Genomic DNA, 23,492 nt, shown 5'->3' with positions numbered 1-23,492 from the left:
CCAAAGGGAAGTGAGGGTTGGGCTCGCCCTGCTTTACACACGTGCCTACCTCAATGCTATCGATTCAATTCTGACTTGGCAACCCTATAGAACAGGGTCGACTGCAGCTGGAAGTACAAAGCTTTGTTTTTCTCCCTCAGAGCAGCTGGTGTTTTCAAACTGCTGACCTTGTGGTTAGCAACCCAATGCAACAGGTCTCTTGACCCCTACTGGGTTTTGAGATGCTAGCATTGTTTCCGGTTTCAGGGAGAAAGCCAGGAGGTCCCACACTGGGTTTTCACAGCACATCTTTATTGCTTTGGAGAATTTCCCTAGAGCAGACAGCATCCGACTGCACAGGTCTCACTTTGGAAAGTTGCTGTGCCCTGCGTAGTTGAAGGAGCAGTGCAGGGCTAGAGGCGACCTGTGTCTGGCCCTGCTTTGTCAACATGAGCGCTTGTTGGTAGTACTGCTGACAGCTCCCCTCCCACCAGCCCAGAGGGAATCCACACCAATAAGGGGCCCCATCTCAGGAAAATCCAACAGATCTGCAGAAACCTGAACAAGACGACAGAATCCTACTGGCCTAATGAGGGCAATTGCAGGGAACTGGAAGCGAACACGCAAAGCTAGATGGACTGACGCTATTTGTCTTAGAGCAAGAGAAAGGGCATTCTAAACTGCTGGCGAGGGTGGGAAGATACGCTGGCGGCTCAGGCTTAGTAGACCCAGGAGACAGGCACCCACTGGGGGGAGCTGCATGCCTGGTCAAAGGCTTCTTGCAGTTTCTGGAGGATTTCGTTCACACCGTTGTTGACCAGCGAGAGGTCAAAGTAGTGTGCGTACTGGCTGCGGATGGCTTCGGAGTCCTTCTGCAGCTGCTGCAGGGCTTCCGTCTGCAGAGAGAGCACCGAGGTGAACAGGGCTTCCCCGCTACCTGGGTGACTGCCAAGGGGCTGAGCTGCGGACCATGAGGCTGGGGGCAAAGGACAGCATCCGCCGGGCAGTGTGAGGGCTAAGTTAGAAGGCCTGCTCCTCCAGCTCTCTGGCAGTCAGTGACTGTCTCAGAAGGAGAATGTGCTTGGACCCAGGAATCCTACTCGGAGTAGATCCTCTGCATTCTGAGTGCAGTATTGGTTACACTTAGCAAAACAACGTGCTGATGTGTTCACACAAAAGCAAGGGAGGAGAATATTCCTAAGTGGATACAGGCCACTGGAGGGCGCATGAACCCCACTGTTTCTTTTCATTTGTTCCGAAGGACGCCCAGTACAAACTGGACCCTTCCTCTTTCCCACCCGCCCTCAGGGTTGCTCGGTCCCCAGCTCACTCACCACGGCAGCCAGGCAGGATCTGCTGTCCTTCCCCACCTGTGCCACTAACTCAAGCCCGTCTGGAACAATGATGGCACTGATTGATTCTGACCCCCGTCACCCAGCATGGGCCCCTGCCTGCTCAATGAGTAAAATGCACATGCATCTGGCTTCTTGGCCCTGAAGGAAGGAGGGCAGGAGGCTCATGGGAGATGTGGTCACAAGCTAGAGTTGCAAGTTGCAGCCTTGACCTATGCTCCTCACCTGAGTGCCCTGGTCAGTAGGTGCAATGAACACAATGAAAGGCGAGAGTTCTGCGGTCCGAACCACCTTCAGGGTCTGGAAGACGAGGAAGAAAAAAGAACTGGTTAACTGTCATGACTACTTTCTAATAAGCAGCTCTGGACTTCCGCAATCCCATTATTATTTGCCATCATGGCCACTGTTCTTCCCTTAACATTGCGTAAGCAACCCTGAGCTCCCTGTGCAAGGCCCAGTCCTTCCCTGCCTACTCACCTGGGGCTCAATGTCAAGGATGGCGATTTTGTCTTGCTTGTGAATCTGATGCACCGTTTCAAATTTGGTGCCAAACATGTTGCCCTGGTAACTGCCAAACTCCAAGAACTCATTGGCAGAGATACTCTTGGTCATATCCTCGGTCGAGATGAAGTGGTAGTCCTTCCCGTCTTCCTCATTCTTCTTAGGGGGCCGAGTTGTATCTGTAAGAACCCAATGCCCTGATGAACCGGGGGCCTCACTGGCACGCAAAGGCTTGGACCATGGTGTGTGTGTTGAAAACCTAGCTGTCTTGGCTGCAGGGAGCTTATCACAGGCTGTATTCCATGGGACCCCCAAGGGCTGATGATCAGAGATGGTACAGCCCAGGAAACCCATCTTTAACGTGGCAGATTGCACCATGCACGAGTCTCCTTCCGGGTTATAACACAACACACCTCCTTTGACCTTATCACTCTTTCTTACATTTCCTGCTCCTTCAAGTTTCTTGAAGGAAGATCCTGTACTGGCTGGGTTTTACTTCCCCTACTCGCTATTTCAACCCAGGATCATCTGCTTTCTGCTCGTACCATGCCACTGAAACTACTGTTAGCAAAAGGGAAAAGCAAAGACTCAAAAAGCAGGAGTCTTAGCAAGTTTTAGAATTGTTTTCCACTCAGGTTAGCAGTGTCGCCCTCTGGGACTATATCCAAGTCTGCTACACAATTATACTTCTGGGAATGAACGCACGAATTCATTTCCCACCTGATGACTGGCTTACACTATTCCTCAATAATGCTTTGGCTTAGCTGTTTCATGAAAACTAGAGGCAGACTAAATACCAAACGGTGGTCGGAAAGCTAATTAAATTACAGCACCACCGTTCAATGTACTATAAAACAGTTGTCAAACATGAATAGTGTGGGAATGTGGAAAAAGGTTTATGATGTGAAGAAATGAAAACTTGGCCTAACATTTATTAATATCATTAGTTGCTTAATATACAGTAGACTGAAACCATGCTTACTACAGCTTGTCATGTAGGCAAACAGCATAGACGAGAATGCGAAAGCAACACTATTTTGTGAGTTGGAGAGATAATGGGTAAAACATATTTGCCTCGGTATCTTTTCAACTTTTGTTGTTTTGGGTTTTTTTTTTTTAATCCAACCTTTACAATGTTGTCCTCAAAAGCAGTCTGACTGCACATCAGGAGCTACTTACGTGGAGCAGGGTACACAAACTTCTCCGGCTGCTGGCTGAGCAGGGCATTCTTAATGTGGCTGCGACCTACCCCACTGGCTCCTACGCAGGGAGAGACAAGAGAGCAATCAGAAGGCTCCCACCTCTTTTCCCCCAACCAAAGCAGGCATGGAGTAGGAACAGGGCTGGCATCTGGAGATGAGGGTCAGGACTCCGAACAAAATCAGTGGAGCTGCATCTCAGGCGGGCCCGATGCCACACGCCTCAAGATGACCCAGACAATTCTCGATATCTATACCGTGGGAGCCCAGAGGCCTCATCTTGACCTCACTGTCAGTGTTTTCGGTGGGGAGGTAGGAGGCATCAGGAGGTATACACAGGTTGGCAAACAAGGATAGAAATGTTCTCTTTAATTAGCAAAACATGTTGGGGGCAACAAAAAGGTACCTATCAGCACCAGCGTCTTCCTCTTGAAGGCAGGGAGTCGAACAACTTCTTCATAGGAAACAACATCCAACTGGTCAAAAACTAGAGAGAAAAGACAAGCAGGTAGGATGCGGAGCTAGTATCCCGGAGGCCCACTTTTCTGTCTCTGCAAGACATGCTTGGGTCCTTTCCCAGCCCCCTTCCTCTGCGGGCTGCAGCTGCCACCCTTCTCTCCAAGGCAGAGGCTATCACGAAAGCCGGCCATCCCTGAAATCAGGACCCAGGAGCCGCTGGGTGGAAGCTCTAGAGAAGGCCTTGTTTACCTCCAAGTCCATTCAGAAAAACCTAACTCCTAGAACTCTGGTTCCATAGAACCCACAAACCCAAATCTCCAAGAACGTCTTTTGCCCAATTCAGCCAAGCACGTTAGATTGCACCATGCAGAAGGTCTAATCACCAGCCCAGCGGGGGCTAAGAGCTAACCATGCTCAGTTATGATGATTCATCCATAGCATATCATAAATATCACAATGTGTCCTATACATTATCTAGAATTTGCAACAAAGAGCTTGTCTTATTTTTCGAATGCTGCTACAAAAAAAAGAACACTAATGGATGGCTTTAACACAAAGAAATTTATTCTCTCACGGTTTAAGAGGCTAGACGCCTAAATTCACTCTGCTCCCTTAGCTCGGGATAGCCCCATTCTCCTAGTTCATTCCAGTCTTTTTTCCCTGGGCCACGAATAACCCCCAAGCCCCTCGGGCTTGAGCAGCACATCTGGCCCCAATCCCTGGCATTTAGGAACAGCAGCCCCACCCTTCAAAATTAAGCGGGTGAAAAGCTGACTCTTTGAAAACCTAGGTGACCCCACCCTTTGGGAGCCCGGAGATCACAGGCCTTGAGCTCTGCTTCCTGGGCCCCTGCTTGCTTTTCAGCTTCTGCTTCCTGGTTGCTTGGCCTCTTGAACTGTTGGTCTACCAAGCTCTTTAGCTCCATCCAGTGGCTAGATTACACTACTCTACCAGGAAGCTTCCAGAACAAAGGCACTCAGTTCTCCCCTGCTGGGTGGTATCTCCTGTGGCATCTCTCACAGGTGTCCTTCTGTTACCAAGAGTATGGGGCTGCCCCTTCCCGCCGCGCCGCCGTCATCACCGTCTCTCCTCGCTTCCTTCTGAGTCCTCAGCAGAACTGCTGTTACTACATCCGCAATCTCACCAATAGGCTCTCCCAAGCAAGCTAGGATTTTACTTTTAGTCTTAAAACCCTTCCAGCCTACTCATTGCCCAATTCCAAAACTGCTTCCCCATTTCTGGTATCTGTGAGAGCAACATCCCCCTCTCAGCACCAGATTCTGTCTTAAACAAAGAGAAATGTATTCTCTGTGGGCCCAGTGTTCCTTGCAGATCTCCATGTGCCTTGGCATTAATCTTCCCCTGTCTAGAATGTTCTCGGGCCCCAAAGCTGCACACTCAAATCCCAGGGCTTCTTTCTCAGTGGTGCTGAGGTCCCTCCTTCTGTTAGTTTCTCTCTCCTTTCATCTCTTGTAAGATAAGTGGTGGTAGAGGCCCCACCCCAGGGAACCTTGCCTTCCATTGCCTCGGGGCTGTGACCTCTGGAAGGGTGTTGGCACACCTCCTCCTAGGCCCCATACCAGCCTGGTTGGTCACATCAGATCCCCTCTTGGGAGATGATTACCTCAGCATATAGAACTGCCAAGCCACTGAGAATCACAGCCCCACCAGGCTCACATGTATTTTGAGGGGATTCGATGCAATCTATGCCAGAGGTGCGCATGCTAGTATTTAGCAAAAGCAGATAATCTGTGTGATTTCCTCAGGGTATCCACTACATTTTATTTCAGCGATCTAATTTTAAATTCCAAAAATCCTTTCTTGATCGCTGACCGTTGCATTTATATGAGAACCTGGTTTTGTTTGATGGATATGATCAACAGTGTCCCTAATTTTTCTGAGCATAATACTCTTTTCGTTACCCTAAAAAAAAACCAACCTGTTGCCATTGATGTGTTTCTGATGCCTAGCAAGCCGACAGGACTGGACCCAGGGCCTTACCACACCTTTCTCCCCAAGAGCACTGCTGAGTTCGAACTGACAACCTTTTGGTTAACAGTCAAGCTCATAACCCCTGTGCCACCAGGGTTCCTTCTTTGCTCTAAGACAATGTGGCCTAACCCTAGGGAGCCACTATCACAATAAAGGCACATTCTGATTTCAGCCCAATTCAACTCACTGCCATTAAGTCCGTTCTGGCTCAGAGCACACCTATAGGGTGGAGTTGAAATGTCCCTGTGAGTTTCCAAGACTGTAATGCCTTTTTTTTTTAATTAAAAGATCATCTTATTGGGGCTCTTACAGCTCTTATCACAATCCATACATCAATTCTATCAAGCATATTTGTACATGTGTTGCCATCATTATTTTCTAGACATTTACTTTCTATTGCGCCCTTGGTATCATCTCCTTTTTTCCCTCTCTCCCCTCCACCACCCTCGTGACCCCTTGATAAATTATAATTATCATTCTCATATCTTACACCAACCGCTGTCTCCTTCCCCTCGAGTTTTCTGTTGTTCATCCCCCTGGAGGCGGGGCTGTGTGTATCGATCATTGTGATCCGTTCTCCCCCCCCCCCCACTTCTCCCTTACAGGAGCTGACTGCTCCATCTTTCTTTCATGGAGTGGCTGGAGGTTTGGAACAGCCGACTTCCCAGTTAGCGGCCCAATGTTGATTTCAGGAATGTTAAAAAATAGAAAAAAGACACAGCGTGGAGGAACGATGCTAATGGAATCGTTTAACTCGGTTTCCTCTGGGAGCTTTTCTGCACTCAAATGCATGGTGATTTTCGATTTTCTGTTGCTGTTCAGAAACTCGGCTAGAAAGGCCACTAGCTGGTGCTGACTTTCCAGCACGGCTGAAGCATCCCTGTGGTCCTGAGTGCCGACAGCCCACTCCAGGCTGGAGATTTGGTAATCGAGTGTTTCTCTGCAGAAGCAAGCTTGTCTCCTTGGTTCAGAGGTTCTGAGCTGGTGCCATTACGAGAAATTGTCCAAGAAACATCACCCTGCTTCTCCCCACTATAAACCTCCCACTACACGAAAAGAACAATTCTTAAGACTTCTATGGAGGGTGCAGTAAGCTTCACGGTTCCACCCCAGGGCCTTTGGGTCTCCTATCTTTTCACTGGCAGTTGGCAAGGGCAACAAGGGCACACCAGGAGCTGAGTCAGCCAACTGGAGCCCCAACTCTGGCTATCTTGGGACCTCTTCCTGGTCAGCCTCACGGAGCCCTGCGGCCCTGCCCCTCCGATGGGCCGGGTCCAATGTTTCACAAAATTTTAAAAGGGGAGACAATTTGAGGAAACAGGGAAAAGCCAGAGGGGAGAGAATATGTGCATGCTGAATGTCTACTGCATGTCAGGCCATGGGCGGGCGGCACTGTTCTACCGCAGACTCTTCACTGTAAGGGGTGGCCACTGTGATTTTCATTTGACAGCGGTTAAGTGGTTTGTCCCCTCCACACATGCCTGATGCCTCTTGTGAAACTCTGTTGTCAGGGTAAGAGGTACAGGAAGTGAACACACAAGCACTGGGAACAATACAGAGACTCTCTGATCTTGCCCGAATTCTTGGTCCACTTCCCCTCACCCACCAGTGCCACTGCAGCCCGACTTCCCTGTTGAGCGATTTCAGGCATCTGTGATTTGCTCCAACAGAATGCAGGCACTTAATTAATGGTCAATTATTCATTTTCTATTCTGAGACCCGCTTGGACCCATTTAGAATTTCAGTATATTGTGATTCCAACCACAGTGGTGTAGCAGTTATACATTGGCCTGCTAACTCCAGGGTCTGTAGTTCAAAACCACCAGCCACTCCAAGGGAGAAAGATGGGGCTTTCTACTCCTGTAAAGAGTCACAGCCTCGGAAACTCACGGGGGCAGGTCTGCCTATGGTGGCTATGAGCTGACATCCCCTTAACGGCCATGAGTCTGGATGGTGAAGAGGCTGGGGAAATATGCCAGATGCTGGCTGCCAAGGCCCACGAAGAGGACAAGCCTGGGAAACTTACTTGCACTGTGTTTTGCCAGATACTTGTCTTTGTACTTCTTCTTCTTCCCAAAGGGGCTGCAGCTCGGAGCTTCACTTGGAGCCGACTGAGCCACACTTGCCACTCGCCTAGTGAGAGAAAACGGTAGCGCTCAGAAGGTCGTCCAGTCCTGGGACTGCTGCGCCGGGGCCCTCTCTCCTTTGTGCACACAGTGTCTCAGAGAGATCACCATCTTCCTGGCACTTCTGAAACCAAAGGCAGTCGTCCCCACGGTCTCCATCTCCATGCCCCGAAGCAAACAGTAAGTCAAAGTACAGCGCCAAGTACAGGCAACCTTCATGGTGTGGGTGAATTACAGCTCTAGGGACCTTCACCAGCTGATGTGGCCTGACTGAGAATGAGAGGGAAAGGCTGCAAGCTCGCATCCATGAATCTCCACAAGGTGTATTGGATGAAATAGGAAACCAGGACAACTGGAAGTTGTAAAAAGTGAAATGGCGTGCTTGAAGATCAATATCCCAGGTAGCAGCGAGCTAAAGGGGGCTGATGTGACCATATGGCCCACTATGCTGGCAATGGAAAATTCAGAAGGAATGACAGCACATTCAGTGTCAAGAGGAACATTTCATAGTCAATTCTGAAGTACTATGCTGTCAGTGAAAGGCTAATATGCAAACACCTACAAGGAAATCAGTTAAAAGGACTGTTACACAAAGTTATGCACCAGCCACTACTGCTAAAGATGAAGAAACTGAAATTTTTTTAAACAAATGTCTGCAGTCTGAAATTGATCAAAGGTGCAATCAAGTTGCATTGATACATACTGGTGACTAGAATGTGAAAGTTAGAGGGGGGTGAGGAAGAAGAATCAACAGTTGGAAAATACGGCCTTAGTGATAGAAATAAGTCTGAGGGCCACATGATAGAATTTTACAACGCCACTGACCTAGTCATTGCGAACACCTTGTTTTAACAGAAATGGCAGCTGTACACGTGGACCTTGCTGGATGCAAGAAACAAGAAGCAAATCGACTACATCTGTGGAAAGAGATGATGGAGAAGCTCAGTCACACCAGCCAAATGAGTTCAGAGACCATCTGAAGAACAGCTTTGACACCGATGACAGAAGACCAGAAGAGATGTGGGCGGACGGCGCACATTAGGGAAACCAAAGGTCATTGAAAACATAGGACAGAAAGAAAAGACCAACATAGGTGTCAGAAAAGACTCTGAAATTGCTCTCAAATATAAATGACATCATGGAGCTGAACAGAAAATGTCAAACGAGAGTATTTTAATCGATGGTGAGGAGCAGGCAGTGTTTCCTTCTCTTGCGCAGAGGGTCGTTATGGGTTGCAACCGACTCGGTGGCACCTAAAAACAACAACGGTTAATATCATGGCCAAGTTGGTTTTTGCTGAATTAAAAAAATGGTTTAGGCAATACCAGTGGCAGGGTCAGACATTCAGGCTGGGTACAGAAGAGGCCCAGGAACAAGGGATATCCTGGTCGGCATCAGATGGATCTGGGCTAAAAGCAGAGACTACCAGAAAGATGTCGACCTGTGTCTTACTGAGTATGCAAAGGAAAGTGGCGATATGGCTCATAACCAATTACGGATAATATTGAACAGAATGGGAACTTCGTTGTGTGAACAGAACCAGGGAAAACTGGGGGGTTAACATTGGGGAAGGTGCGCGTCAGGGTTGTAGCCTCTCACCAGACTTTTGCAATCTGTATGCTGGCTGACATGAAGAAGGATGAGGCATCAGGACCGGAGGAAGCCGCCCATTTTAACCACGTGCAATATGCCAGTGACACCACCTGGTTTAAAGTGAAGGGGACCGGAAGCCCTTTCCTGGTGAAGATGAAAGACTAGGGTCTTCAGTATCAATTACACCTCAACAGAAAGGAGAAAAAGGTCCTCACAACTGGAGCAATGAAGCCACAGCATGCTAAGAGGAGAAGAGTTTGAAGTTGTCAAACTTGGATCCATAGTCAATGCCCGTGGAAGCAGCATTTAAACACACACACACACACACACACACACACACACACGCACACACACCATCAAGTGATGCTTTACACTGAGCAAATCTGCTGCCAAAGGCCTCTTTAAAGTGTCAAGAAGCAAAGATGTCACTTTGAGGACTAAGGCAAGCCAGTCAGAGTGTTTTCTAGACAATGACTCAAGAGGACGAACGGCTGCGTTCGAACGATGGCGCTGGGGCAGAGCAGGGAACAGACCCCGGATGGCCAGAAGAAGAAACACATCTGTCTTGGAAGAAGCACAGTCAGAACACTCCTTAGAAGTGAGCATAGTGAGGCTTTCTCTCTCGTTCTTTGGACATACTGTGAGGAGAAACCAGGCCCTGCAGAAGCACATCCCGCCTGGCAAAGTCGAGGGGCAGCAAAGGAGAGGAAGACCCTCAGCGAGATGGACGGACAGAGTGGCTGCAGCAATGGGCTCCGGCATAGCCATGATTCTGGAGGCGGATGCAGGACTGGGCAGCATGTCGCTGCTGTACCAGGGTCACTGTGAATCACTCCGCATGCATAGTTGACACCAACAATGGGAGTCATGGTGGGGGCTCTGGGTTATGGTAGACACGAGTTTTTCCCACAGCACTGTCCTTGTAAGGGGCATTCAACATCACAACAGTTTCTGCAGCATTTTGCTCGAGCCTGAAACAAAATCTCACAGCCGCACGCTGTTCTCTTAAATCAGTCATCATAAAAAACGAGATTCGAGTGAAACTGCTTTCACACAAACAATGCAATGTGACCAGAGAACCTTCTCAGGCAACACCACTGGGTGCACTAACTCAGAGCCAGTTACTAGATGCTTGCCTAGCAGGGAAAAATGTGTACTACAAAAGCTATACTCAACAGAGCTTTTTTGTGTGTGTGAGGGGGATGTAACCCCTTATATGTTACCCATGTATGTCCATTTAACCACTCTGGGAGAGTACAACCAGAAGCACGTTTCTGTCTGTGTACAGGGAGGGCTTTCTTTTTCTATTGGATCAGCCTGTTAGCACACAAACATACAAACTCATTTTTCCTGTTTAAAAAAAACAGCTCCCAACTCCGTCAAATCACCACTTACTGATGCTGCTTTGCCCGGTGGCTAGTATATCTTTGTTCCCTCCCTTTAGAGAAAATCTCCCGAAATAAGGCTATCTGTACTAGGTCTCTCTTGAACCCGCCCCAGCCTGGCCTCTGCCCAGCCTACACTACGCGCTCTAGTTCCCTACTCGACCTTGCTGTCTTCCCTGAATGGCTGCTCAGTGGCATGTGCCCATGCATGTGTGTGTGCACGTACGTACACACACACACACACACACACACACACAAACACACAGATCCTTTCCTCTCCCATCCTCTCTCAGACCCTCCTCCCCTCATCTGCTAAGGCCCAGATGCTAACTCACATATGTCCCTTATGCCAACGAAGGTAGGTGGAGAAAGAGAAGCCACACACAAGATGACAGAATTATGAGATGGCGTGACTTTTTAGCAACACCGACAGGTTAGAGTTCTGGCAAAGCAGCTCACCATTCCTGCAGCTCGGGAGAAGGGATCAATCCTGCCGATTCCTTGGAAGAGCCTTCCACCCGGCCCTGCCACCAGTTGCTATCATCCTTGTTGATGATCTGGATGATGTCCCCAGTCACGAACTTCAGTCCCGCTTCCTTGCAAGGGATCAGATTGTCCTTTTGGGGATCGTAGTCAAACTGCGCTCTCATGAACATCTGAGGAAGAAGGCAGGCACGGGTAAGACCGCTGCAGGGGACAAGATCCAAGGGCAGGTCATCGCCTCCAATTTGCTCAGAGGCCCCGTCTGCAGAATGAGAAGGCTCGCAGCCGCACCACCTTAGTCTCAGCAAGCATAAAGCCCACGAGCGCGCGCATGCGTGCGTGCGTGCGTGCGTGCGTGCGTGCGCGCGTGCGTGTGGTCTCCCAGCAGCCATGGGATTCACTGTGTGTGGTTCTAGCAGCCGTGGGCTTCACCTAACTGCACTCAAGAAATGACTGCAGGCGAGAATGGTGATGGCTAAGGGCCTAAGGCAGTTCTTCATGCTCACCGAGTTTCCGAGGAGCCAGTGGGAGATGGGGATAGAATTACGGCCTAAGAGCAGGCCTCTCCCAATACATGGGGTATTCAGGAGTGATTACAGGCAATAGCATGTTCAGTAAACTTTGGAGCTCTTTCCTAGCAGACTGTTTGACAGTATGAATATGTAACCTATCAGAACAGGTTCTAGTTTGAGGTACTGAGATGGGTGAGACACCCATTTGAAAAGAGCGAGAACCAGCAGCCCATGCTAGGGATAAATGGTGCACTCACTGCTGCTTTCCTGCGAGTCCATGCAGATGCCATCTCTAAGGGAATTGGCACTTTACCAATGAAGAACTTGTTTTCTTTAAGAAAGGATATGATGGTGTTGACAGTGAAGCCTGCTGCAGTCGACCACCCACATTGACATACAAGGAACCAATTTATCTAATTAAGAGGATTGATGGTTAACAGCAGCAACAATAGCCATCTCCATTGGTCCAGCTGACACAATTGAGTGAAAAATAAAAGTTGAGCAAGCTTTCCGCCTGCTGGTAGGGGACGCTACCGAGTGGATTCTGACTCCGTTGGGAGTGATCCTCAACAGAGTTCATTGTGATTGCCATCCAGCTGGGTAGACAATGGCCCGGCTCTGGGTCCGGGAGTTGGGGGGCGGGGAATAGGAGCACCTCACTCCCAGCCACAGAGAAGAGCCAGGAGTGGAACACATCTCTTGGACTCCAAGATCCAGAGAGGCCTGCCTGTGGGCCCGACGGAGGAAAAAGCTGTCCTGACTCAACAGTTGTATCCCGTTAACTTCCTGATGAAACCCGTCCTGTGAGCACCGTCTGAATTCTGTGTGGCCACTGCAAGGAATTCTAGAACCAAGGTGAAAGGTGGAGTGTGGAGCAGGGGTCCTCAAACTTTTTAAACAGGGGGGCCAGTTCAGTGTTCCTCAGCCCCATTGGAGGGCCGGACTATAGTTTTAAAAAAATCTATGACCAAATTTCTATGTACACTGCACATAGCTTATTTTGAAGTGAAAAACAAAAGGTGGAACACACCCGGCTGGATAGATGTCCTCGGCTGGCCGCATGTGGCCCGCAGGCCATAGTTTGAGGACCCCTGGTGTGGAGAATGGAAAGTACCCCGGGACAGGAGCAATGGCTGGTGTTAGAATTGGGTTAAGAAGGATGGAAGATCTCACCTTTGCCTTGTGGCAAAGAGCCTTGGGAGCCTGAGGGCATCAAATGTGACATCCTCCCTTCTGCCCTTTCCTCAAAAGGTCATGACATGTTTTGCGGGGATACTCAAGGGGGTTTTCTTATTGACTTTCTGGAATAAGAACATCTGTGTTTGCGAAATTTAGCTAAAGCTTTAGCAGAAAAATGCCCAGGTGTCCTTCTCTGCCAGGACAATACTTCTACTCAGGTCCTCTCATCAAACAAGCGCAGTTCTGTGAGTTTTGATGGGAACTCATTAGGCATCCACCTGACAATCCTGATTTGGCTCCTTCGGACTCTTTTTCATCATCTTAACAAATAGTCAAAGGGGACCTATGAGTCAATACATTGGCCAGTTCAAGCTCCAAGCCCCTTGGTTCTTGAGGGATAGACTAAATAATGGCTGGTAGTATCCTGTGTACAAGTGCTTATGTTGAGAAATTTTCTGTTGCTCATTTCTCTCTTCTAGTTTATTATTGTCCAAGAAGCTTTTGAAGACACCTCTGCCCTGTAGAGAGTTCAGAAACAGACCCCCCCATATGGTTTAGGACAGAGGTGGTTATTTCAATAAATGATGCTGAGTTCAGGGATATCGGCCTGGAAAACAGGATGGATTTTTTGACCCCTTATCTTCCTCCACACACAATAAGCCAATGCAGGTGGGTTGTCGATGCAAATGCGAAAAAATAGCTTCTTGAATGTGTTATAAGTGAAATATTTTCTAATAAGACATAGAAAGCATTCATCGTTTTTTTAAAGTATATAGGATTTCATGTAAACAAACAATTCGTACTCACTAAAAGCTAGTACAAGCATAACAACCCCAAACACCTAGAACATCAGAGGATATCCAAATAGAATTTTCAAATATAAAAATTGTATCAGATAAAATAATAATAATTTCTAAATTATCAAGGGTTCAGGGGGAGGGGGGACCGGGGAGGGAGGGGGAAAAATGAGCTGACACCAAGGGCTTGGGTGGAAAGCGGGTGTTGTGAGAATGAAGTCAACATATGTACTAATGTGTTGGACACAAATGATGTTTGTACGAATTGTGATGAGTTGTATGAGCCCCTAATAAAGTGATTATTTAATTTTTTTAAATTGCATCGATCAGATAAATGCAAATTGAATCACAAACTTAAAAACGGCTACCTACCCACTAGGGGTACCAGGGCATGCACCAGTGAAGTGCTCAGCTGCTAACTATTGGTGGACAGTTCAAACCCACCATCAGCTCCACAGGAGAAAGAAAAGCCCTGGCGCTGATTCAACACACCACATTCCCACCAACATGACTCAGATAGAGGGGGACAATCAGACAGTTCTAAGTGTTTGGGGACAACTGGCAGGAGCTCTTGCACAGCGCAGTTGGGAAAGGAAACTAGTTGCTCGCTGGCAATTCCGCTCCCAGGTGTCTGGGATTTGTTGCCGGCAATTCCAACTCAAGGAAGCTGTCAAGCGACTTGGTCGGGTTTCCTGGGCTGCTATCTTTGGAGCTGTGGTCCTTCAGTGAGCACTTGAACACGAACCATGTCCGTGACCCAAGGACGTTCCCAGAGTCCTGGTGGTGTCGTGGGTAACATGCTGGGCTGCCAACTGGAAGGTCAATCGTTTTGAAGCCCCGGGCCAATGATAAGGCTTTCTGCTCCCTGAAAGATGAACAGCCAAAGGAGCAGGTCTGCTCTGTGCAGCAGGGTCAGGGCGTGTCAACGGCAGTGAGGGAGGGACCAACAGAAACTTGCGTCAGAGACTTGACATCTGTCAACAGCAGAATGGGCGAGTCCATTGCAACAATGCTTCCACCATGGAACAGCGACGTGCATCATCTCACCCTCGAGAATAACAGTGACAGAAACCAGGCACCAAGGAATTCACCAAGGGCTGTTCTGTTTGCAAAAAGGCATCGAATCGTACAAAGCTGAGTGTTGTTTCCTGTACACTCACAGCCGCCGCCCCCTGCTGCCCACCCCCACCCCCAACACACACTCACACAGCCATCAATGAAAAGTTTCCTTGAAAAGAAAATGATGCCATCGCACTATAAGTCACTGTAAAGAACCTGTGATGGAAACTTCACAATTCGCTTTTGGAAAACACCTTCCTTCTTCCTCAGCCATTTGGCCAAGTTCCGTCTGGCCTATTTCTGAGCATGTGCAGCTCACTCTCCCAGCAGATGACGAACGCACCCATTTGCTAGCACTCTAATTTACACATGGAAGGCCTCAATGCATTGTGAGTAAGCGTTCAGAAATGTGTTTGTGAGCATGATTCATCACTGGGCTTTGTCATCACTGTGGAGCTTTGGCCAATTAGCTTGGTGAAAATCGTTATCTCCGACATATTCATTTGCATCTCTGATGACCAGGAGCAAGCCAGGCTGCCATAGTGGGCGATGGGGTGGGCTGCTAACTGCAGGGCTAGCAGCTCAAATTCACCAGGCCACCCCATGGGGGAGAGAGGAGGGTGTCTACTCCCAAAGAGAATAATGGCCTCGGAAGCCCACCGGGGCAGGATGCTAGGAGTCAGAATGCACTCGATGATGGTGAGTGGTGGTTTTGTTTTTGACGACTGCTAAGATGATTTGTTCCTATATGCAATAATGGCTGGAATTTTCCCATCTGTAAACGAGGTCTTCATTGGCTTGGAGCTGTCCTGCCTCTCCACCCTCTGTGGACTGATTAGCCCTTCCCTCTCACATGCGTTACGAAGAGGCAACGTTCTTTCTGAGCAGATCTAACACCGTGATCACACCCGGACCGATTCTCTACTGTCCGCGTGAGCTTCTGCCTCAAGGCAAGTGGATCAAGCGATCTATGTTTTTCCAATTTATATTTAAGATGTGTCTAGAGCAAGGTGACCAGATGTTCCGCTTTTGGCGGGACAGTCCCGATTTTTGGCGTTTTAAAAAAGTCCCGATTTTTGGAAAGAATGCACAACAAGCTAGGGAACGGTCTATTTGGTCTATAGAGACCAAATTTTTAATCAAGAAAACACACACACACACACACACACACACACACACACACACACACACACGGTGTCCCGCTTTAAATCTGGTCACCTTAGTCTAGAGGGAATGAAGAAGAAATACAGCGTAGAAGGCAGAAACCAGTGGCTGCGTAGTATCCCGGTTTCTCACAAACATCAGGTGACTGAAGATATTTTGAACTCAGACTTGTATCTCTTTCAATCGAATCTCAAAGATCCACACTTCATCACTGGACCCGGATCCAGCCACCAGCACAATTGGAAAGGAAAAGACAGCACCACCTACCTGTAGTACAGGAAGCCGATTTTGCTGGTTGGGAATCACTTTCAATGAGATTATTCCTTTCGTTTCTTTCTATTGAAAAAAAAGTAAACAAAATGGTAAGAAACACTACGATTAATTAATGTATACAAGGGTAAGTAAAAAAGTACTGCTACTAGAGGTGCCGACAGGGAGAGGTATCAGAAGTTCAAAGACAAGCAACCAAATTGATGTGAAGGGGCATGGATATAGTGGAGACCCCAAATCCACCTGTAAGATAACTGGACAGTCCCTCACAGAAAGGCTACACTCAAGGGATGATAGAGCCAGGGTTCAGTATAGCACTGATGAACCACAAAACTATCTTCTAGTTCCTTAATATTTCCTCCCCTTACTATTATGCTTTTTGTTTTACCTCATTAATCATGTCAGATTTGCGTATGTTCATTTGTATATTTAGATTGTTCAGTACATGCAAGGCAAGATAAATAAGCCTTCTGCAACAGTAACAGGAGCAACGGTTCCTGAGGGTACAGGAAAAGGGGAAGGGGGAGGGGGAGGGAGTAAGGAGCTGATAGCATTGATGACTGTATAACCCCACTCAATGGGATCAAACAAGAGAATTGTAATGTGAATGGATATAATGGATTGTGTAAGATATGGCAAAAAGGGGGCGTTCCTCCGGGGTAGGGTGGGGGGGGAGAAGATAAATGGGAGCTGATACCAAGGAGTTCAGCAAAAAGAAAATGTTTTAAAATGGACTGTGGTAGGGATTGTACAATACTGCTTGATGGGATTGAACCATGGAATGTTATGATATGGGTAAGAGCTCCCAATACAATGATTACAAATAATTTTAAACAGCATTGCTACTAGGGTTCCAGTTCCTACGGGCAAGGATTTCTTCCAGACCAAATGAGCGTCAACATGAGTGCATCATCAGTGGCTGACTGCAGACACGCTCTCTCAAGGGGATCTGCTGGTGGTCAGTGCAATTCAAGACCGAAGTCAGCTCAGATGGTTATGGTGGCTGCTTTCTTGGGATTCCCAAAGGTTACTCTTGATAGATTTTCCCGAAGGTCACACAGTGTATTGGGAAACTGGAAAACGACACTGTCGAGAGAAAGGCCAGGACAGTTGCACGGTGGCTCTCTCCCCATCGCAATGCACCTGCTCATGCGCCAAGGGTGGTCACTTCACTGGGAACCCTTCTCTCACCACCCGATGGTTCTAAGCTTGCCCCTTTACACTCACTTTTTTTTAACCCCAAAACTCAAAGAATGTTTAAAAGGAACAAAATTGGGATCCCAGGAGGATGCCAAGCCTGCCATGCTGATACGGTATGAACCAAATGGTGCGAATTCTGAGGCCGGCCGGCCTTCGGATGTGCTGTTATTTTTGTGTGATTGTATATGGTTGCCTTCCCTGCTTTCATTTCTCTGCAAAATGAGTAAGGTGAGGAAGGGTCTCTACTGAAGGAAAAAAACAAAAACAAAAAAAACACCTTAGAGCCACTGCATCCCTTTCAATACATAGTGACTTTAGCAGACAATGAACGGTCCCTGTGGGCCTCTACGATTGCATATCTTTAAAATAGAAAAGCTCATTTTTCTCCCAGAAAGCGGTGGTTGCAAACTGCTGACCTTGCAGCTCATAGCTCAATGAGCAATCCACCAGGTCATCGGGGTTCTTTCCCCCTGGTGGGTCTGGGAAAGAGAGGGTGGGGGGAGATGTTGGTGGAATTACATGATTCCAGTGTGATTGTCAACAGGGTTAATGGAGAGTGTCACATTGTAATTGTAGAAGGTGTAACTAAAAGTGCGGGGCAGTTAATTTTTTTGTGTGTGCTTACATATTAAAGAGATCATGGCTAGAAGACCCAGAGTGGGGTCTATGAAGTGAAATATCTTAATATACATATCTTTTATACATACTCCTTTTTGTAATGTTTTATAAATTCTATATCCTATGCCTGTGGCTATAACCCCATTTCAGAGGGAGTTCCCTGTTATGCTAATGGACAGGATTAAAGTGGGACATATTTTGAGTTCCCATCTTACTAAAAGATGTGAATCAAGTCAGCACCCTTTGCTTCCTTGGGGGGGTATTGTCTCATGAAAGACAAAAACCACTCCTTTATCAAAGCCATTCCTCTGCTGAAAGTGGTGAAGGCTGAGTCCTCAGGCACCAGAGGCCATGGAAGAGAGACCATGGGACAGAGCAGAGGGGCTACTGAGCAGAGGTGAGACAGTGAGGTGGAGTGGCAAGTGGGGTTCCTGGCTCGCAGAGGCAGAAGCCAAGAGAACACATGGCTACAAGACTGAGGACCCGGAGGGAAAGGCTTGGCTGGTTGCTAGCTGAGGAGAGGCGCTGCTGTGAACCAGTGACTGCATCCTTTCTGTTTACTGGCCCTGACTTGTGGTGACATGTTAGCTTCCCTAAGAAAGCCCCATTAAGAAAGGAAGGTATCATATGTTAGTGCTGTGTGGCCATTGAAATGGCTTCTAGAACATAATAGAGAAGTAGAGCGCCACGGCAGAAACGGGTGGTGTCAGAATGGGCGGCAGAAGGATAGCCGATGGTGGCATATCTGACCTCTGCCTAATGGCAACTGGCCTTGGGTTGGTGTGCAGATGGGTTCTTTCCCTTTGTGTAGCTGGAGGAGGGCAGAGAGTCTCCAAGCCTTTTTCATACAGTATAGCAATACTTTTTTACTTGCTGTCCTGTATGTGTGTGTAATTATTGGACAAAAATGGAATTAGACCATATACAGTAATCAACATTGAGTCTATTCTAACTCACAGTGGCATCTTAACTTGAAAATGGCAACATGAAAATTCTATCACTGTATCCCCACTTATTACTCATTCTGCCATTCCTATATGAAATGTACCACCAGGAAAACAGACAGTAAGTTCGAGCAAAATACAGTCTTTTCAAGTTCACATGGAACAGTCACCAAGGTGCCCATAAAACAACCCTCGGTGAAGGGAGACCGCGGTCAGTGTAAAATATGAAAAAATAACAATTTATAAATTACCAAGGGTTCATGAGGGATGGAGGGAGGGAGGGAGGGAGGGGGGAAATGAGGAGCTGATACAGAGGGCTCAAGTAGAAAGCAAATATTTTGAGAATGATGAGGGAAACAAATGTACAAATATGCTTGATACAATGGATGGATGCATGGATTGCGTTAAGAGCTGTACAAGCCCCCAATAAAATGATTTTTTTTAAAAACCTCTCACCATATTTCAAAGGATTCAAATCATACACCTTGCATCATATAGCCACAGCAAAATTAAATTAGAATTTAAAATCAGAAATCCATCTAGGAAATTGCAAACGATTTATAATTAGGCCACACAGCTCTAGATAACCCGTAGATCACATAAGCTACCACAAAGCAAAAGAGATATTATCTTGCATAAGCACCAAACACAATGCCCAGCACCTTGGTACTTGACAATCTGGTGCCTGGCTTATTTGCCCCATCTCTTATGTTCACTAAATGAAAAAAAAAAAATCTCCTTACTGTCGCAGAGCAAATAAGTATTAGCACCGAGAAGACAAAAATATTTTGACAGAAAATCAGGTTCACTGATAGCAATGTGGCCCAACACTTCACAGAGACAATAGAAGGTGTAATGCAACATAGAAAAAAAACCTACCATTGCCTTCTGGAGCTGATCAACTGAGTGATTTGTCACATTTGTACCATTGATCTCTAGGATTTCATCCCCCACGTGAAGTGAACCTGCCACAGAATGAAACAGTAATCCACAAAGTGTCACTATCCCCTGAGATACCACAGCAAGGAAATCAGTGTGTGCGTCCTCACCGTGGCAGGCCGCTGCCCTTCAGCTGCTCCCGATGCCTGGTGGGACCTCATCTCGGGTTTCCGGGCCCCAGGCCTACGAATCTTTATGGGAGCAGACAGACTCTGCTTTCTTCCCTGAGAGCAGCTAGAGACTTAGAACCATGAACCTTGCACTTAGCAGCCCAATGCCTAAGTCACAGTGCCATCCGCACTCCTTTCCAGTCTGCTGCCGTGGCTGGCATGGAAGAATTGCTCAGATGCTAACTAATTGGTATAAGAGTGGTATCTACCTCCTACAGGGGTTGTCGGCCTGTGAAAGCTGGATTTCAGCACCCACTCAGTAGGGAAACCACTGTCTTCGTAACTAATTCTCACCAAATGACTAGGCAGAAGTTTGCAAAAGCGAGGGGTTTGGGGCCCGCCAAGGGAACTAATAAAGCGTGCTAATACTATAAGCTCATATAAGGTCCATGACACTCATGGGGGAGGGGGGGCATAATGGAAATAGGATGGATGGAACTCTAACACGGGGATTGGTTCGTTTGTCATCTCACTAGACTTAAAATGAGCCATTCCAGAAGCAGAAAAGAAGTAGTATTTCACTACCATTTACAAAAAGAGCCAGGAAGGAAGCGGATCCTTTGGACCCTGAGATCCCTATGTTGAATGAGCCTCCTTAATCCAAGAGATGAAGATCTGTGACCGCATAGAAATGATTGAGAAGCAGTGAGGGCCTTTGCACTGGAGGCTTGCTTTCAGAGTGGGGTACGGGGGTACTTGTCTAGTACGCTCGCTTGGCCAGGCCACAGAGTAAGAGTTGGGACCTTCAGGCTGAGGCTTACTGGTGCAGTGGAGTACCTTTCTGCCGTCTCTCAAACAGAGTTACAAGGGTTGTATGACATTGTTCCGAAACAGGGCAGAGGTCAAGGTCCCATGTGGCTGAGAGGCTGAGGCCGGAGAGAGACATGCCTGTAGGCATGGCTGAGAAGAGACTGGCCTGACTGAAGAATTGTATCCTGATAGTTTCTGATCTTGAACCTGGAAACCTAATAAATTCCATTATGATAAGTACAGGCCGGGCATTTGGCGAAGCCACTGCAATAGATGCTCAAACCCAGAGTGAGGGTCAGAATCGGGAAAGAAGGTTGGAAGCACGCCTAACCTCCACCTTCTAGGAATAGGCCTTGAGCTAACAGGGAGTTTGAGACTCCTTCTTCCCACACCAGGGACCCACAAACCCAAACCCACAGCCATCAGGTCAAAGCCACCTCACAATGATGTTACAGGGCAGAGTAGAACTGCCCCTCTGGGTTTCTAAGGCTGCAAATCTTACAGAAGCAGACTGCCACATCTTTCTCCCATGGAATGGCTGGTGGCTTTGAACTTCCGACCTTCTGGTTAGCAGCTTAGCACTCTAAGCACTGCACCCCTAGGGTCCCTCCCACCCCGCTGAACAGGGAATGAGTGGCTCATCTCTGAACAGGAGCCCCTGCAAAGTACCTTGTCTGTGAATCATGCCTCCATGCAGGATCCTGGCCACCGTGCAGGACTGTTTTTCATTCAGCTTCAGAGTGATTCCCTGAAATTGACAATGGAACAGCAAGCTTTAGTTTAAGCTCCTTTTCCAAGTCTCTTTGAAACGTTTTTTTGCTTTGTTTATTTTTTAGGAGAAATCAAGATTTTATTCGGCCTACGCATCCAAAGAAAAGAGGGCTGGGAAACGGGCAAACAAGCCTTTGGCTCTGTCGAACTGAACCCTTCTCTGACACACCCTAAGGTGACTTCTCATCCACCCGAGGGGCATTCATTCTCCACGAGCGTGGGGAGGAGGAGACACCACGACTCGGTTGCTTCCCAAGCTCCCTGCATAGCCTTTTTCATTGCCTCTGGGCCCCGTGCCGACTCGGTGGATCAGGAAACAGCAGTGGGGTTACCATGGGCTCCTCGGTGACCTTCTCAAACTGTATGACGCGCACTTTCCGCATCTCCTGCCTCGTGGCAGGGCTGTCTGGGGCAGCAGACCCATTGGAGCACATGTCCTCCGTCACAGCATTCAGCTGGTGCGCCGCTGTCTGTCAAAACAAAACAACAGCCATGTCTGGCACAGGAAAGAAGGGCAGAAATCCACAGGGATTTCACAAGTTTGCCATCCCGTGCTCTTTTCCTTGTGTGTGCTATTGACATTGTCAAACTGCCTTTGTTACCGTTGTTTAGCATGTACACAGAAAAACACCTCTCAATCCAACAGTTCCTACGTGGACCATTTAGTGACACTGATCAGAAAGTGTGTGTGTGAGGGGAGGCGGGGTAGACAGCTGAATTTCAAATTCTCATGGGCTCCAGACTTTCCAGAACCCCCGAGGCCGGGCAGGCTCCTGAAATGGTTGCCTGGTGACAGCCAAGGATGTTCTTTGGGTTGTGCAACCATCTCACCCTCCTCTGCTGAGGTGTCCCTCCTCTAGTGACATCGGCTCCCTGCCCCCAAAGGCTCTTATCCAATCTGTCCAGCTGCCAGCTGTGGGATTCCATCTAGATAGTTCTTAAGAGAGCTGAAGGAAACTGTTGGGTTGTGTGAGATGACTTCAGGGCTTGCTTTTGGTTTAAAGTTTAAAGATGATCCCAGGGCAATCGTTGCAGGGATTCATTCATCCAGCCACCTGAAAGCCTGAAGAAATAAGACTTTTTACTGCCCCACCCCCCACCCCCTTTGTGATTAGCACTCTTTCCAAATAGTCAGCAATGGGAACCAGGCACCATCCAATTCTTCAGATCTCAGGACAGAGGAGGCATTTGTTCCTGGAGGCAGTGAGTCACACATCTTATTTCCTCCTCCTATGCCGGACTCTGCGTCATTCCAGACTGCTGCAGGCAGAGTGAGGGCTGGCCACAGCTCTGAAGCCCTCAGGAACTGGGCCACAAACCAGGAGGTGGCAGCACTTACTGCATTTGTAAGCCACTTCGTGAAACCATGACTCTAAAGAACTGAACCCCAGGGGATGGTTGGCTGTACAGAAGCGGCCCCAGCAGGCAATCTTGTTATTATCTGGTCCGTGTTGGGAATTTATTAGAGAACTTTTGCCAATTTAACTTGTTCAGGTATACAGTTTATTGACGGGATTTTTTAACAACGGGCTGGGCAACTCTGCCCTTAATCAATATGCTAGTAGTCATCATTCCTCTTAATGAAACTTTTCTTCATGCCCCAAATACCAACTACCCAAAGAAGTGCATGTTCTCAATCACTGTGGTTGCTGGTACAGAGATACTGGATCTCCAGAGAGGCTGTCGTTCTGGCTCACGACCGCAGACTGAACACTGAGAATCTCCTCTCCCTCCTACCCTGTTGCCCTGAAAATAAGACAGTGTCTTATATTAATTTTTGCTCCCAAAGATGCGCTAGGTCTTTGTATTAGTCTAGGTACTTTGGAGAAACAAATCCACAGTGACTCATGTATAAGAGAGAGTTTTATGCAAAGAAAATGTGCATCACGAAAACATCCCAACTCAATGCTGCCCAAGCCCACAAGTACATTAACCCATTAACCCAACACCAGTCCACAAAGTCCACCACCTCACAAAACAGAGGCAATGATGCCGACTGCAGGAGGAAAGCTGAGTCAGTGAACGAACAAGCATCTCAGCACTAGCAGGG

General features: G+C 47.9%; 1 protein-coding gene across 1 annotated transcript in view; it reads right to left on the bottom strand.

Moving 5' to 3' along the window:
- Nucleotides 1-270: 270 nt before the first annotated feature.
- Nucleotides 271-23,492, bottom strand: part of MPP1 (MAGUK p55 scaffold protein 1) — a 28,446-nt gene continuing 5,224 nt past the window's right edge. Inside the window, exons 2-12 of the mRNA XM_013008567.3 lie at nt 21,775-21,912; nt 21,341-21,419; nt 19,692-19,777; nt 16,048-16,116; nt 11,046-11,242; nt 7,509-7,615; nt 3,438-3,518; nt 3,012-3,092; nt 1,809-2,011; nt 1,557-1,631; nt 271-875 (exon numbers count right to left, since the gene is read on the bottom strand). Coding sequence (XP_012864021.2) covers nt 699-875; nt 1,557-1,631; nt 1,809-2,011; nt 3,012-3,092; nt 3,438-3,518; nt 7,509-7,615; nt 11,046-11,242; nt 16,048-16,116; nt 19,692-19,777; nt 21,341-21,419; nt 21,775-21,912 — 1,293 coding nt within the window. The 3' untranslated portion in view covers nt 271-698. The remainder of the gene's footprint in view (nt 876-1,556; nt 1,632-1,808; nt 2,012-3,011; nt 3,093-3,437; nt 3,519-7,508; nt 7,616-11,045; nt 11,243-16,047; nt 16,117-19,691; nt 19,778-21,340; nt 21,420-21,774; nt 21,913-23,492) is intronic.

The sequence above is a fragment of the Echinops telfairi genome, unplaced genomic scaffold (assembly GCF_000313985.2).
Source record: "Echinops telfairi isolate 266 unplaced genomic scaffold, ASM31398v2 ScPeMD7_7472;HRSCAF=8510, whole genome shotgun sequence".
Lineage (NCBI taxonomy): Eukaryota > Metazoa > Chordata > Mammalia > Afrosoricida > Tenrecidae > Echinops > Echinops telfairi.
Note: the sequence above shows the minus strand (reverse complement) of the source record. Positions and strands in the feature narration are given on the sequence as shown.